Source organism: Miniopterus natalensis, chromosome 6 (genome assembly GCF_054644295.1).
Source record: "Miniopterus natalensis isolate mMinNat1 chromosome 6, mMinNat1.hap1, whole genome shotgun sequence".
Classification (NCBI taxonomy): Eukaryota; Metazoa; Chordata; class Mammalia; order Chiroptera; family Miniopteridae; genus Miniopterus; species Miniopterus natalensis.
The window spans coordinates 9564051-9581853 of record NC_142086.1 but is presented as its reverse complement, the minus strand read 5'-3'; the positions used below and the strand labels follow the sequence as shown (position 1 = coordinate 9581853).

The following is a 17803-nucleotide window of genomic DNA, read 5'->3' as shown; positions in this document are numbered from 1 at the left end:
ACCCCATTAACAGTAATAAAAAATAAAATACTCAAGCATAAATTAATTTCAAAAAATGTTTTTTCTCACATAGGTTTTAGACTTAAAAAACAAAACAAAAACTTCCTAAGTTCATAGGAGCAGAATTAAACAAATAAAAGGGCATATTATGTTCTTAAAGAGATTTAACATCCTAAAAACGACCATTCTCCCTAAATTAATTTATAAATATAATGATATTTCCATAAAAATAGCATCAGGTTTTTCTGAAGCTAGACAATTGTTTATTAAATTACTTTGGAAGGAAAACAGAACCCTCATACATTGCTAGTGTAGGCACTCTGGAAGGGAGTCTGGCAGTTACTCGGAAGTCAAACATAGAGGCCCTGGCCAGCTGGCTTGATTGGCTGCAGTGTTGTCCATACACCAAAAGGCTGTGGTTTCAATTCCTGGATAGGACGTATACCTAGGTTGCAGATTCAATCCTTGGTTGGGGCACATAAGGGAGGCAACCATCGATGTTTCTCTCTCTCTCTCTCCCCCTTCCTCTCTCTCTAAAATCAATAAACATATCCTTGAGTGACGATTAAAAAAAATAAAAAGTCAATCATAGAGTGAGCACATAACCCTGCAATTCCATTCTAGGTATATACTCAAGAGAAATGGAAACATATGTACACACAAGACTTGGATCACGGAAGTTCAGAGAGCGTTATTCATTAATATCCAAAATGTGGAAAGAAGCTAAATGTCCATTGGGTGGTGAATGGACAAACAAAATGTGGTATATTCATAAAGGGGAATATTATTCAGCAGTAAAAAAAAAAAAAAAAAAAAAAGTAAAGCCACAACATGGCTGAACCTTAAAAATATTATTTTAAGTAAAAAAATCCACTCACAAAAGACCACATATTGTATGATTCCATTTATGTGCAATGATCAGAAGAGACAAACCCATAAAGACAAAAAGTAGATTAGTAGTTGCCTGGAGCTAGTATGGGGGAGAGGTAGTGGGGAACAGGGATTGACTACAAATATATAGATGGTTTCTCTTTGAGATGTTGGAAAATTCTAAAATTAGAATGTGATGACAGCTGCACATATGTGATGACAGCTGTAAATATGTTAAAATCAATAAATTGTATATTTTAAATAAGTATTACAGTATATGAAATACAGCTTAATAAAGCTATAACAAAATGTTGTGAACGATCAATCAAGAATAGCTATAAAAGACCTGAAAAAGAAGGTGGGGAGTGGGGTGGGGAATTAGCTCATCAGATGCTAATGCACATTATAAAATCCTGTAACAAAAAAAGTGTGGAACTGGCAGATATAAGATAAACAGAAAATTCAAGTACGTAATGAAATATGGCAGCATCTCAAAGGGATGAAGGGATGAACATTCTAAGGAGTAATGTTGGGATAACTGGATGGTTATTTGGAAAAAAGACATAATTAGATACATTCCTCACGTGGTATATAGGATAAATTATAAATGAGCCACAGATTTAATGTTAAAAATGAAACCATACAAGTATAGATGTGGATAAATTCCTATGTAACTTAGAAGCAGTGGAAACTCTTAAAACTCATGACTAGCAGCCCAAAGGAAAAGACTAGTACATTTGATTACACTAAAAAACCAAAACTGTAAGTAAAAGTAACATGACAAATTATGGGGGGGGGACTTGTAATATATCACACAAATGGTTAACATACCTAATAAATAGCTTCTTAAAATAAAGAAGAAAATTATCAACAACCTAATAGGAAAAATGGGCTAAAGATAAACAGACCATAGGAACTGACATGCAAATAGCTCTTATGCATAAGAGCAGATGCTCAAACTTGCTCATAATAAGAGAAATACAAATTAAAACTACAGGAAGAACTATTTTTCGCCTATCTGATTATTAAAATCCAAAAATCTGCCAACACACTTTGGTGATGACCCTATGGGAAAAGAGACACTGTCACGTACTGCTGGCACAGTCCTATGGATGGGAATCTGCCAGCATTTAGCAATAATACAAATACATTTAACTTCTGATCTAGCATTCCACTTCTAGGAATCTATTTCAAAGGTAAACTATCTAAAACATGAAAAGACTTCTACATAAGGTTATTTACTCTAGCACTAATTATAACAGCAAAAGACCATAAATAATTCCAATGTTCATCAACAAGGGGCTGGCTAATTAAACTATAGAGAAATACAAACGAGTTCTATGCAGATAAAGAAACGAAGAATATCTCTATCTACTCATACAGTGTGATCTCCAGGACATACTGTTAACTGAAGAAAACCAAGATGAGGAACGTGTTTATATATTGAGGATGGAAGAAAAAGAAGGGATAGGTATTTGCTTATAATTTTTTAAAAAATAATTAAATAATAAACTAAAAACTTAAAAACATTATTACTTACAAGGTGAGAATGGAACAGGAGGGACAGGATGAAAAATAGTAAGGCAGAAGCTGGACTTCTCTGAATATACAGTGTTTTATTGATTTTCACTTTAAGTTTACATAAAATTCTAAAAGTCACAGTGGAGATTAAAAAGCTATCCCTAAAATCTAAAAGCAAAATAAATTAACTAGACCTGTGTTTCCAGTCGACAGTATCAGCACACAGGAGATTACTTCATGTCATTAAAACATAATTTGGAGTTTTTAAGATGGGTGACATAACAGGTGGATCTTTTTCACACATCCTCCCAGAACAAAACTGGAATTAAAACTAAATTGGGGAATATTCATCCTGAATTACCAGCTGAAGACTGGCTCAAGAGGAGGCTTTTAAATAAGGAAGGGCAAAAACGACCTCTACACTGCACCTATACAGTAGTTAGCACACGTGGTTGGGGTTAAGCCTCACAATCAGCCAGCCTGAGAGGGGATCCCACCCAATAACCAAGACCCAACTGAAACAAGAGAGCCCAAATAACCCACAAAGGAACACTTGTACAGCATCCAGCTCAGGAGTTCAAGGAGACTGGGTCCCATAGGGCATTAACTACAAAGGGCCACCCAAACAAAGACTGGGAGTCATAGCAATTATATCTAATATATAGAAACAAACACAAAGAGACAACTAAAATAGGGAGAAACAGCTGTCAGATGAAAGAAAAAGAGAATTCTCAAGAAAGAGGATTCTCCAGAAAAAGAGCTAAATGAGACGGGGGTAGGAAATTTATCAGACATAGAGTTCAGAGTAAAAATGTTCAAGAAACTTAGTGAGAACTACAAGGAACTTAATGGGAACTAGAAGAAACTCAGTGGGAATTAAACCAGCATGAAAATGGACATGGAAACCATGAATAAGAACAAGTTGGAAATGAAGAATACTATATCTGACATCAAGAATTCACTGGAAGCAATTAAAAGCAGGCTTGATGAAGCAGAGGATGAATCAGTGATTTGGCAGACAAGGTAGGAAAAAATACTCAATTAGAGCAACAAAATGAAAAAACACTTAAAAAGCATGAGTAGAGCTTAAGGGAACCTTGGTACAACATGAAATAGAACATCTGCACCATAGGGGCACTAGTGGGGGAAGAAAATGAGCAAGGGATAGAAAACCTGTTTGAAGAAATAATGACACTGGTCAGAAGTGACACTGGAAGTGCTGCTGGCTTGGAGAAAAGGTTTTGGATCAGCTCTCTGAAGCCCCAGATGTGCTTGCTGTGTGCAGTTCTGTGGGGGTCAGGAGAATAACCCAGAGCAGGACATTCCAAGAGTAAGACCCTCAGAGGCTATTGTCTGGGACCAGGAGGAAATTCCTGGCGCCATCCTGTGGGCTGGGCAGGCAACATTCTCAACCAGATTCTGTTTTGATCAAACCCAATGAGTGAAGGACAGGTAAAGTTTCTCCTGCAGGGTGGTGGTGTGATGGTGAGTAGCTGACAGGTAGAAGTGGTCCTCAGAGAGCCTCAGATGGACCACAGCTAGAACAGGACAATGAAAGCCAAACTTGGACAGCTCCTGACACTGGCTGAAACAGAAGTACCTCCCCCAAGAGGCCTGAAATCAGCATACAAAACAGTGAGCCTCAGACAACATATTTTGCGGAGACAATCTTCATTTGCTGACTTTTTTGTTGTTGTTGCATGTTCTTTTATTCAATATTTTCTTCTATATTGTTTTGGCATTATTATAATTGTTAATATTTTTGCTCTTTTTCTCTCTTATTTTTTTCACATCTCCTACTGGCCCCCTTCCTTTTCTTACTCTTTTTGCTTTTGGTTTTTCTTTTCCATTCTTTTTTTTGCTTCACTTTTCTCTCTCTTCTTTTTACCTTTGCATAACTTTCTTATTGCTTTCTGTTTTCTTGTCTTTTTTACCATTTTCCTTTTCCTACTCTTTATTCTTCTTTTGCTTGCCCTTCTTTCCTTGTAGAATCTTTTTTTCTGCCCCTTTCACTTCCAGTATTCTCTTTATTTTTATTTTACTATTAGTAATATTATTTTTTCCCTCTTTCTGTTTTGCTTATTATTCTTGTTCTCTTTTTTCTTAAATAATTCTCTTTTCTTTTGTGGCTGTTTTTGCTGATGATGATAGGAACTTTTGGATGTTCCTGATTATTTCCTGTTGGTCTGGTTCTGTTTTGTTTTGCTATCAGCACCTGTATAACAGTTCACAAAATGTAGATGTGGCTGAGCCTTAGAGTTAGCTAGCCTGAGAGGAGAGCAAAAAGAGCATGAGGACAGTTTAAGGGAACGTTGGGAAAACATGAAACAAAACAACACCTGCATTATATGGGTAACAGAGGGAGAAGAAAGTTGGCAAGGGGTAGAGAACCTGTTTGACGAAATGATGACAGAAAAACTTCCCTAAGCTTGTGAAGGAAAAAGCCACATGACTTCAGGAAGCAGAGGGTATGATACGAATCAAGACAAGCGCAGACCTGCTCTAAGACACATCATAATTAAAACGGCATATGTTAAAGACAAAGAAAAAAATCTTAAGGGCAGCCAGAGAGAGACAGTGACATGCAAGGGAGCAATAATTAAAAAAAACTCTCAACAAATAAAAGGACTGGATGGCTTCACAGACAAGTTTTACTAAACATTCAAAGAACTAACACCTATCCTCCTCACACTATTCCAAAAATTCAAGGGGAGGGAAAACTTCCAAACTCTTTTTATGAGGCCAGCATTATCCTAATTCCAAAACCAGACAAAAACACTACAAAGAAAGAGAATTACAGGCCAATATCCCTGATGAACATGGATGCTAAAATCCTCAACAAAATATTAGCAAATGGGGCCCAACAATACATTAAAACAATCATACACCATTAACAAGCAGGATTTATTCTGGGGATGCAAGGCTGGTACAATATTCACAAATCAGTAAATGTGATACATCACATTAACATAATGAAGAATAAAAATCATAAGACCGTATCAATAAATGCAGATAAAGCATTCGACAAAATTCAGCCCTATTCATGATAAAAACTCTAAGCAAAGTGGGATAGAATGATCGTACCTGAAAATAATAAAGGCCATATACAACAAACCTAAAGCCAAGACTATACTTTTTAGGCAAGAACTAAAAGTGTTTCCCTTAAAAACAGGAACAAGACAGGGATGTCTGCTTTCACCACTCTTATTCAACATAGTACTAGATGTCCTAGCCATAGTGATCAGACAAGAACAACATATAAAAGGCATCAAAATTAGAAAGGAAGTAGTAAAATTGTCATTATTCACAGGTGACATGATCAAAAAACCCTACTGAATCCACCAAAAAAACTACTAGAGTTAATAAATACATTTGACAAAGTAGCAGGATACAAAATTGACATCCAGAAATCGATGGCCTTTTTATACACCAATAATGACCTCTCTCAAAGAGAAACTAAAAAAACAATCCCTTCACCACTGCAACAACAAAAAATAAGATGCCTAGGAATAAACTTAACGAAGGAGGTAAAAGACCTGTACTCAGAAAACTATAAGACACTGAATAAAGAAAGAGAGGAAGATACAAACAAGTGGAAACCTATACCCTGCTCATGAATTGGAAGAATTAACATCATAAAAATGTCCACACTATACAAAGCAATCTATAGATTCATTGCAATCCCTTTTAAAATATCAACAATATATTTCACAGAGCTAGATTATTCCAAAAATTTATATGGAACAATTAATGACCCCCAATAGCCACAACAATCTTAAAGAACAAAGTTGGAGGGACTGCAATACCAGATATAAAATTATACTACAAAGCTACTGTAAACAAAACAGTCTGGTACTAGCACAAGAACAGGTATATAGAAAATGGAACAGAACGGAGAACCCAGAAATCTACCTAAGCCATTACACTCAATGAATATTTGACAAAGGAGGCAAGAGCATACAATGGAGTAAAGACAGTCTCTTTAATAAATGGTGATGGGAAAATTGGACAGGTGTATGCAAAAATATTAAACTAGACCACCAACTTATACCATACAGAAGAATAAACTCAAAATGGATAAAAGACTTAAATGTAAGTCATGAAACCATAAAAATTTTAGAAGAAAACATAGGCAGCAAAATCTTAGATATCTCAAGTAGCAGAATTTCCACCGATACATCTCCTAGGGCAAGAGAAACAAAGGAAAAAATAAACAAATGGGACTACATCAAAATAAAAAACTTCAGCGCAGCAAAAGAAACCATCCTCAAAATGCAAAGGGAACCCCCACTGTACAAGAGAACATATTTGCCAATGACACAGTGAACAAGGAGTTAATTTCCAAAATACATAAAGAATTCATACACCTCAATAAAAGGAAGACAAACATTCTAATTTAAAAAAATGAGCAAAGGACCTAAATAGACACTTCTCCAAAGAGGACATACAGATGGCCAAGAGACAGATGAAAAAGTGCTCAAAATCACTGATCATCAGAGAGATGCAAATTAAAACCACAAGGAGGCATCACCTCACACCTGTCAGAATGGCTCCATCAATAAATCAGCAAACAAGTGCTGGCGAGGGTGTGGAGAAAAGGGCACCCTGGTATATTGCTGGAGGGAATGCAGACCGGTGCATCCACTATAAAAATCAGTATGGAATTTCCTCAAAAAATGAAAAACCAAACTGCCGTTTGATCCAGTGATCCGACTTCTAGGGATATATCCTAAGAAACCCAAAACACTAATCAGAAAGAATATATTCACCCCTATGTTCATAACAGCACTATTTACAATAGCTAAGATCTGGAAACAGCGCAAGTGCCCATTGGTAGATGAGTGGCTAAAAAAGCTGTGGCACATTTATACCATGGAATACTACATGACTGTAAAATAGAAGGATCTCTTGCCCTTTGCAACAACATGGATGGACCTGGAAAGTATTATGCTAAGTGAAATAAGCCAGTCAGAGAAAGACAAATATCACATGATCTCACTTATATGTGGAATCTAATGAACAAAATAAACTGACAAACAAAATAGGTCCAGAGACATAGATGCATGGGAAAGACTGACATCTCAGAGGGAGTGGAGGAGGGGGGATCAGAGATTATCCAAAGAACTTATATGCTTATATGCATAGCCCATGGACACAGACAATAGTGTGGTGAAGGCCTGGGGTGGGGGTGGGGCTGGGGCTGGGGCTGGGGCAGGGGCAGGGGCAGGGGCAGGGGCAGGGGCAGGGGCTGGGTGGAGGGGATGGGGGGATGGGAAACATCTGTAATACTGTCAATAAATTTAAAAAAAAAACATAATTTGCCTGTACATCCTTATTATACCTTAAGCAGAGAAAGAACTCTTTTTTATAAATGTTCAAAGTAGTGTTGATATTGTTCTTCTGTGTGTATTATGTCATTTCAAAAGAAAATAACTATATTGGTGTCTTCAAGCACAGAAAAATAAAATACAGATGTAACACCCACAAAGTAAAGTAAAAATCCTACAGCCCTGTGTTATATTGGAAATAACAGTATGCACTCATGATTTATTGTATCTTTAAAAACACAGATACCCTGGCTGAGTGACTCAGTTGGTTGGAGCTTCACCCTGTTCACCAAAAGGTTTGGGTTCGATTCCTGGTCAGGGCACATATCTAGGGGGTTTGATCTTTGGTCAGGGTGCATATAGGAGGCAACTGATTGATGTTTCTCTCTTACCTCAATGTATCTCTCTCCATAATTAATAAAAGATATATTCTCAGGTGGGGATTAAAACAAAACATAACAAAACAAATAAAATCATACATATTTCCTAGCTCTGTTCACTGAAAAGCCCTAGAAAGAATGACAAACCCAGGAGCAATGATCTCCCGTCTCTGAATGTCATAACCAATTAAAAGGAATCAGACCTTGACGAAAGAAGGGGTTCCAGGTTAGAGGGATGAAAAGAACAAGATGGGCTTGGAATATCTAGTCAAGCACAAAAAAAACCCAAGGAGCAATCAAAAGCTCCTAGACTCCCATCAAAGGAAATCAGGATTAAACTTGAAGAGGTCTGAAAGGGGTCAATGTGAAATCAATAAAGATATTAACTAGAATGGACAGAAACATACGAAATATATTTTAACTCATGAGTTCACTATGATACTTTAAATATATATATATACATATAAAGTCATCTTTGGAAGATGCTAGCAAACCAAATCATTCTGAAAAACAGTAAAGGGAAAGAATCAAGTGTTTTTCCTATCTTTCCTAAACAGATTGCACTTCAAGGTAATCAAATATTTGATAAGGTAATAGTCTTCTTTTTTTAATTATTTACTGATTTGAAAGAGAGAGTGAGAAACATCAATTTGTTGTTCCACTTATTTATGCATTCATTGGTTGATTCTTGTATGTGCCTTGACTGGGGATCAAACCCACAACTCTGGCGTATCTGGACGATGCTCTAATCAACTGACCTACCCAAATGGGTGGTGCAAGTCCTAATAAATGAGGGAAAAATTATAAAATTAAATTACAAAGATAGAACCAAATATTGTGTCTCTTGTTGGAAATACATAATACCGTATATAAAGCCTTCTTGCCTTACCTATTCTCCCAGGCTCCCAATAACTCTTAAATTGGAACAAACCTCAAGATCTAATTAGTAGTTTAGAGGGAAACTAAGTAACAAAGAAATAGTCTAGACGATACCCAAGGATTAAAAAAAGTCCAGACTGCAAGAAAATTCACAGGACAAACTTAAAAACTTAAGACATAAGAACCAATTCAGTGTATGGACATTATTTGGAATATAAACAATATTTTTAAAAACAGGATTTCAAATAGTTGGGAAAAATCTGAAAACTGAAATGTTTTGATACTAAATTAATGTTTACTTTTTTAAACAAGGTATAATAATGATAATGTGGTTATATTTTATATATAACCTTATCTTCTACTGATATATTCTGAGATATTTACAGCTGAAATGATATCTGGGACTTGCTTCAAAGTAATCATGGGGTGGGGAAAAAGGGAGGAGAGGTGGGGCCAGAGGGTGAGTAGTCCAAACAAAACTGATCGTGAGTTGATAATACTGAACTTGAATGATGAGATTCATTATAGTCTCTCTCTACTTTTAAACATGTTTGAAAGTTACTATAACAAAAAGCAGAAGAAATTAATGTGTGGGTAGGTAGGTAAGCAGGCCAGCCAAAAGACGTATGAGGCAGATCTGTATGTTCAAGTCTACAGTCCCTTAGACACAATTCTGAAACCTAAAAAAACTTTAAAAATAATGTCTGCAATTCATTTGATAAGCAATCTGAACTGAACTGACGTGATAAGATACTTATTCACTGCAGACATACAGGGGTAAACAAAAGTAGGTTTACAATTGTGAGTACACAAAACACAGAGTTTATTCTTGTGTTATTATTTATTAATTTGTATTTTTTCATGTGAACAACTGTAAACCTACTTTACCAACCCTGTATATAATTTATCGGATGCTCCCTCAAATCCTATTAGGAATACTACTTAACTTTTAAAAATCTAAGAAATGTTCAATTCCCCAAGAGTTGGGATAAAAAAATTTGTAGACTTGTATTAACATGGAAAGGGTCCAAATATTAAGTAAATAAAGCTTGTTACAAGATACTATGTATTTTATAGTTGTGTTTTATGAGCGTATTATCACTAACTGACGTGAGTATTCAAATATGGGAACAATTAAAGGTTTCTTAAAACAGTAGCTATTGTTAGAGAATAGCATCATAGGAAATCTCATTTAAATACTTTATATTTCCGAATTGTTCCATAACTTACCAACATGTATGTGTTACTTTTTAACTTAAAAATGTATGACTTTAGCCCTGGACGGTGTGCTCAATGGTTAGAGTGTCGGACTGCATACCAAAGGATCCTGGGTTCGATTCGAGTCAAGGGCACATACCTGGGTTGCAGGTTCGATCCCTGGCCCCAGGGGGCATGTGAGGAAGGCAACCAATCAATGGGTCTCTCTCACATCAGTATGTTTCTCCCCCCGCCCCAAAATCAATGGAAAAAATATCCTTGGGTGAGGATCAACAACAACAAAAGTATGATTTTATAACTAAAACACAACTCTAAAATGCATATTAAAATACACATAATTGTTCTAAATGGGGGAACAATATTGAGGTAAAAGCAAATATTAGTTCTCCCCCTCTATTAACTACACAAACATGGCTGACACAATACAATAGCATCTGGATTAACTACTTGTAACACAACATCCAAAATTGCATCCCCTAACTTAATAAGACATTATGAGCATATATGAACCATATTTTAAATATCAAAACTAAATAGGGAAAATGGCAAAAACGGTAAACAGAAAACCCTCTTATGCATCTTCAAACTCAAATATTCATGGATTTATTCCCCCTAAATAATTAGAATTTCATTGTTCCAGTTTCCCCTTTTGGCAAATGTAGATAATAAGAGATACAAAAACCTCTAGAGGGCTATTGTAAGAATTAAATGGATAACAAATGTAAAAGTTTCATGAGTGCCTGGCACTTGCTAAATATGCAATCAATCTCACTGCTTTTATTAGTAGTAGTGTTCTTATTGTGCCTCTTGGTGAAAAGCCTGCGCCTATCACTGTGTTTTAGGGATGGGATCTGTGTCAGGGAAGAAGCTCTGAAGTGCTGATTGCAGTGTTTTCTGTATTAGATGACAAAGCTGTGCCTTAAGTTAGTCTCAGTCTATATATTAACTTGCTAATGAGATTTGAAGGGGAAATTCCATATAGAAGTTTTTATTCCAAATTAAACTTTTTAAACTTACAAACTTTTTGTCTCTGTAAAAGTTAGTTACTTAAGACACTGTGTTTTGGATTGCGTTTATAAAATAACAAATTGTAATAAAATACCAATATGTCTTAATGAAAAGTGTCATATAAATGTTCATCACACTGTTTCTAAATACCAATAGTTTGATTAAACTATAAAAAAAGTTTTGTTATCTTTTTAACAAATGGGTGACTTAATCTCTCTAACATGAAGATATTTTGAATATGTAACCATACACAGAATAGTACAATTAGTAAGTATTAAAATCACAATGACTTGAGATAATTTAGCACAATAGAGCATTCTAAATTATAACCTTGATTACAGCTATTAACTAATAGCTACATGATTATTTTTTATATCCATTACTTACCCTCTTTCATATGTGAATTCATCTTTCAGGGAATTAGCTGATGATTCACCAATAAAGACAGATGGTATGTCAATTTTCTTTAGCACACCAACTGTATAAAAACAATAAAATTATTCTTAAAAGCCTATATATACTTAATGTACAATCAAGTAATTTTCTTCATAACAGCAGCAAATGCAACTGGAAACAGTTTCAATCAACTCAAATTGTGTATTTGTTGATTTTCCCAATTGTAGATTTATATCATCATCAAAGTGGCTTAGAGATATTATATTTACAATAACAAAAGTTAACATTTTGCTTATATACATTATCATACTATCTCAATAGTCCTGAGATCAGAATATAATTATTTTTAATGTTTCCATTTGACTTACCCTTTAAAGGCATAATTAACTCTTAGAAAAGGAAGAAAAAGAAATTTTAAGTTTTCTTTCCACACTTAATTCCTCAATGAGAAAGTGAAAAAACTTTTTTTACATACCCATTCCCAGGAGAGGTGTAAGCCTAGGAATGTAAGAAAAGACCACTTCACAACAGTCTGAAAAATGACAGCACACATGTGCGGCTTTCCAGAGCGAGAGGGCTGGCAGGAGTTGAGAAAGGCATACGACAGAAAAGCTGGGTAAATTTCTACTTCCTCCTACTCCTGACGTTTGTGGTAAAGCTGTGTGTTTTGATTGGTTTCCTAAGAAATTTGACCCTTATACCTATATTACAAAACCAAATGCCAAAAACAAGCAAAAAAAAAACTTTGTAAAAATTACCCATTACTCAGAGAAACAAAGACAATTCTCTTAATGTTACTATAGAAACAGCAGCCTTATTTTCAGCTGTGAGCTAATTTAACAGATTTGGCTTTAGGTAAAGCCCATTTGTTTTATTTTTCACAATAACTTTGTTCTACATTTCTTTAAGAATGAATATTAATTATTTTTAAAAGGGGGGGAGAACACAAGTAAAGAAGAAAACAGAACACAACCCTAATCCTTTCCACTCAAAGACAAAGGTTTTATTTGAATAAACTTTTGGGGGGTTTGTTTTATTTTGTTTTGTTTATTGATTTTAGAGAGAGGGAGGGAGGGAGAGAAACATCATCAATGAGAGAGAGAAACATCGATCAGCTGCCTCCCAAACATGCCCCACCAGGGATTGAACCCACAGCCTAGGTATGAGCCCTGACCAGGAATTGAACCCACAACCCTTCAATGCATGGGATGGTGCTCCAACCACTCAGACACCTGACCAGGGCAACTTTGTTCTGACAAATACATGTAATTATGTAACCACTACAACAATCAAGATATAGAATGTTCTTTCACCCCTCAAAATAATCCCCTCTGCCCCAACCTCAGCAACCACTAATGTGTTTTTTTAAATCCTTCTCATTCATTCATATTCTCTCTCTCTCTCTCTCTCTCTCTCTCTCTCTCTCTCTCTCTCTCTCTCTCTCTCTCTCTCTCTCTCTCTCTCTCTCACACACACACACACACACACACACACACACACACACACACGCCCCAGGAAGGCAGGAACCAAAATGGTTAGTAAAGGAATATTCTGTCACTATTTTTACATCAATGGGATCAATAAATGCTTATTTTTACACCAGTGGGCTCATACAATGAGAACAGTGTAAGCTTCCCTTCCACTCAGGGATACACTTTGGAGATCCTGTCATGCGAATAAAGATTCAGCCCTCATTTTTAATAGCTGCGGAGGTATTGATATAATCATACACATTTTATGGAGATATTTTCTACCTTGCTAAGAAATCTTCTATCACATAGTTGACACTTTATACAATAATTTAAACTTGGAATTATATACCCTTTGTAAAATGAATGTTTTACTCTTTCATGAAGATACTCTGATAAACTCAAAGAGAAACTTCTGGGTTGTAATTACTGGCTTATAATTATTGAAAGTAACGTAACTTCTTTGACTTATGATACCTAAAGAGATGTAAAAAGCTCTTCATTTTAGTCAGAAGACTAAGAAGAGGGATAGTGATGTATGCAAATATGAACAGCCGTATTGGAGACTGCAACATTATCTACTGAAAACATGTTCTAGTTCACAAGATACTTTTAAAAACACGAAATTTTAATTCTGATGAGCAAAACAACTCCATGAAGTATACACTGCCAAAGAGTAGTATCATGATATCACAGACAAATCCTAATTTAAATGGCCAGCCCCACCCTCTCTAGATCCAAGTGTCTGTCTGATATCTCCACCTGATTGCCTACATGTTTCAAATTTAATGTCTTCAAGTGGGACTCTCAATGTCTCTGCTCTACTCCTAGTCTTTCTCACCTCTGTAAATAGCTAACTATTCACCTAGTTTCTCAGGGTAAACATCTGGGAGTCATCCTAGACTCCTCCCTTTCCTTTATTCCTCATAATAAATCCTATCAAATTCAAAACAGGTCCATAATTCTATCACTTCTCGACACAATCGCTGCTAACATTCCAGATCACCATCCCTTCTTGCTCGGCTGCTGCAGCAACATTCTAACTCTGCTGGCACTCTTGCCCACCTTTTCCCTGTAGTCTATTCTCAAAAGGAATCACAGCCAAAGTGGTCATTTTAAAACATGTTAGATCACCTCACACCCCTGTATAAAAGCCACGCAAAACAAATTTCAAAATCCTACAGACCTGGACATGATCTGGCCCCTGGCTCCCTCTCTAACCTCACCCCCTACCATTCTCTCTGCCCCTTGCTCAATCAATTCCAGCCACTCCCACACCCTGAAACACCAAGTATGCTTTATCTTTGAGCCTTGGCATCTGTTTGCTGCTTCCTTTCCTTGGAAAACTCCTCCCCCAGAAGAGTGAGAGGCATGGCTCAGCCTCTCACTTTAGACTTAGGCTTAAATGTCAAAGACTCATACACAGATGTCTTCTCTGACCACCCTATTTAAAACAGCCACCCTTGTGGGGCCGGCGTGGCTAAGTGGTTGAGCATCAACCTAGGATCCAGGAGATTGAGGTTCGATTCCCGGTCAGGACACATGCCCGGGTTGCGGGCTCGATCCCGAGTAGGGGGTGCAGGAGGCAGCCGATCAGTGACTCTCTCTCTCATTGATGTTTCTCTCTCTCTCTCCCTTCTCCCTTCCTCTCTCTGAAATCAATAAAGACATATTTTTTAAAAAATTTTTAAAAATAAAATAGCCACCTTATTCTCATCCCTGTCACTTTATAATTTTTTTTAAAAAAAATATCTTTGTTGATTTCGTAGAGGGGAAGGGAGAGGGAGAGAGAGGAGAGATAGAAACATCAATGATGAGAAAGTCGTCATCAATCGGCTGCCTCCTGCACACCCCCAAATGGGGATTGAGCCCACAACCCAGGCATGGGTCCTGACCGGGAACCGAACCTCGATCTCCTGGATCCTAGGTCAATGCTCAACTGCAGAGCCATGCCCAGCCTGGCCCTGTCACTTTATATCACTTTAGCCTAACATACTTTTCTTCATAGCACCTGTTACTACTTGTCATATAGCATATCTCTTTGTGCTCATTTCCTCTCTCCTACCCTAGAATGTAGTAATAATGGTAACAGCAGCAATAATAATAGTCTTCTAAATGCTTTATATGTCATAATTCATTCAATCCTCAAAACAACCCAATGAGTTAAATATTATTATTATTCTCATTTACAGATCAGAAAAGTGAGGCACAGAGATGTTAGGTAATGTAACGAAGGTCACACAGCTAGTAAGTGGTAGAGCTGGGGTTGAAACCCTGGCAGATAGTCCCCAGAAATCAGACCCTTAAACTCCTGTGTTCTGCTACTTCAATGAAAAGTATGAGAACAAAGCCATAAACTGTATCAATCCCTGCTATAGTCATGGTACCTAAAACAGTGCTTGATTCCATATAGACTGCCAAAAAATATTTGCTGAAGGAAGAAAGCAATGAAAAATTAGGCATTCGCACAACCTGAACTCAAACTTGAGGCTCTCACCCCTAATCTAGGTTCTTCCCACTTTGCCATGGCATGGACTTTCTCATATACCTGCTCTCATCTCATCTTCACAATCTTGTCAGGTCAAATAAAAATTAAAATCATTCCCTTTTACAGAAGAAAATAAAGGACTTAGGTTAAGTAACTTTCCCTAGGGCACAGATAAGTAAAATCCCTTCATCAATTCTTCTAATTCCCAAGCAGTGGCTGTGAAATTTTTGTAAAATGCTAGAGCCTCTTAAGGGTATTTCATGATTCTGTAAGTACAATAAGTTAATCAGATAGAATATTAAAGTACTAATTTAAAATATAAAGAAATTAAGAAAGTTATTGCTAAAATTTTTCTTTTTATATAAGTTTGCCTCAGGTTATGTTAGGGGTAAGAAGGAAAAGAGTTCAACTCAACACAAAATACTGTCTTATGCTATAAAAAGATTATTTTTGTAAAGGAATTTGAAGTATTTCCTATTGAAGATGTGGTTATTTAAAGTCTTAAATACATTCCAGCCATTGCTTTATGTCTGTTCTTTGCTCCAAGCTCTTTCTTGCAGGTGTGACTCAATGGAAATAACAAGAGGCATTATTATGTACTAAAAGGAAAATAAAAATAACTAATCATGAATGCTGGCAGTGTATTTTGGGTTCTGAGAACCCAATTCCCAGTGTGTATGTGTGTATGTCCCCTACACCATCTAACAATTCAACTCAAGTCTGATGTTATATAGTCGGAGACAGCGTCAGATTCCACAGGTTAAGGGTTTAGTCTTACAAGACTGGATGCTCACCTTTCAGAAGCCAATTGCAAATCCAGGGTGTCTCTTGTGCTTCTGACTGACCAGCTATAGACTGGAGGTTCCACACCTCTTCCCGCTTGGGTCTAGTTAATTTGCTACAGCAGTTCACAAAACTCAGAGAAATATCTTACTTTCTAAATTATCCACATATTATGAAAGACTATAACTCAGAACAGACAGGTAGAAGAGATATACAGGGCAAGGTACATGTGAAGGGGCACAGCGCTTCCATGCCCTATCCAGGCACCCAACTCTCCCAGCACCTCTCATTCCCCAACCCCAAAGCTTCCCAAGCCTGTCCTTTTGTTTTTTTATGGAGGCTTCATTACATATGCAGGATTAATTAAGTCATTATCCACTGGCATCCATTCAACTTCCAGCCTCTCTCCCCTCCCTGAAGGTCAGCCCCCATCCTTAGGTGGGATCCAAATACCACCTCATCAACATAATAAAAGACATATTTTATCATTCTCACTAAATTAAGTGAAAGTGCACAGCTTAAATGTTACTTTCTGATAAAAGCCAGTTATTTTATTAAAATTGGCTCATTTTCCTTACAAGCTAATATTTAGTAGAGAGTAAGAAACAATATTCCCATTTTAAATGAAAAGCTAGCCCTGGCTGGTGTGGCTCAGTTGGCTGGTTGATGTCCCATCCGAGCACCAAAAGGTTGCCGGTTTGATTCGTAGTCAGGGCGTGTGCCCAGGTTTCAGGCTCGATCCCAGGCAGGGGACGTACAGGAGGCAGCCTCTCGATGTTTCTCTCTCACATCCATGTTTCTCTCTCTCCACTCCTCCTCCTTTCCTCACTCTCTAAAAATCAATAAAAAATCTTTATAAATAAATAAATAAATGAAAAGCTACAGGCATGCCAATGTATGTTAAGTGGCTGATAACCAAGTGGTATTTAAGAAAGCACAAGTATGTGGCTTTGAAAATCCACAAGAATACAGTAGCCTCATACCCTAAAATTTAATATTGTAAATCTCTAATCACAAAAATTCTTTGATGGCATCCTTAGCTCAGCATGTTTATCTCTATTAAAAGCTTTGGTTTTCCTTTGGTTTTTACCAAAATATCAACATATCTTCTAAAATGAAACATGTAAGTTAAAAAAACAAACAAAACAAAAAAACTATTTGGAAAAGAACAAGTCAATTCCATTTCTATTATGAATAAAATTGTCCCAACAGGGCTAAAAATTGGGAATCACCATTCTGATAGAAAGGATATTTTGCTTTTTAAACAGAAAATGAGAGAAGGATAATCTTAAGTTTTAGTTTCAAAGATCTGTCAAACAGGAGAGAAGAAAAGTGATACCTGTACTTACTGTCGTTGGATCCCATGCTAATGAGCTCATCAGAATCAACATTGTGAACTATGGCTGCTTTGTATCCTGCTCTCTGTGCATTTAAAACCTGCAAGTCAGAAAACAGTCACGATAT

At 36.5% G+C, this 17803-nt stretch overlaps 1 protein-coding gene across 3 annotated transcripts in view; it reads right to left on the bottom strand.

Moving 5' to 3' along the window:
* Positions 1-17803, bottom strand: part of RNF13 (ring finger protein 13) — a 111269-nt gene that overhangs the window by 26515 nt on the left and 66951 nt on the right. For 2 of the 3 annotated variants that reach the window (XM_087818082.1, XM_016221614.2), the window contains 2 exons: positions 17689-17776; positions 11591-11681 (listed from right to left, as the gene is read on the bottom strand). In XM_087818082.1, coding sequence (XP_087674208.1) covers positions 11591-11681; positions 17689-17776 — 179 coding nt within the window. Of the gene's footprint in view, positions 1-11590; positions 11682-17678; positions 17777-17803 lie in introns of all 3 variants that reach the window. The other variant, XM_087818083.1, reaches the window with a different exon arrangement.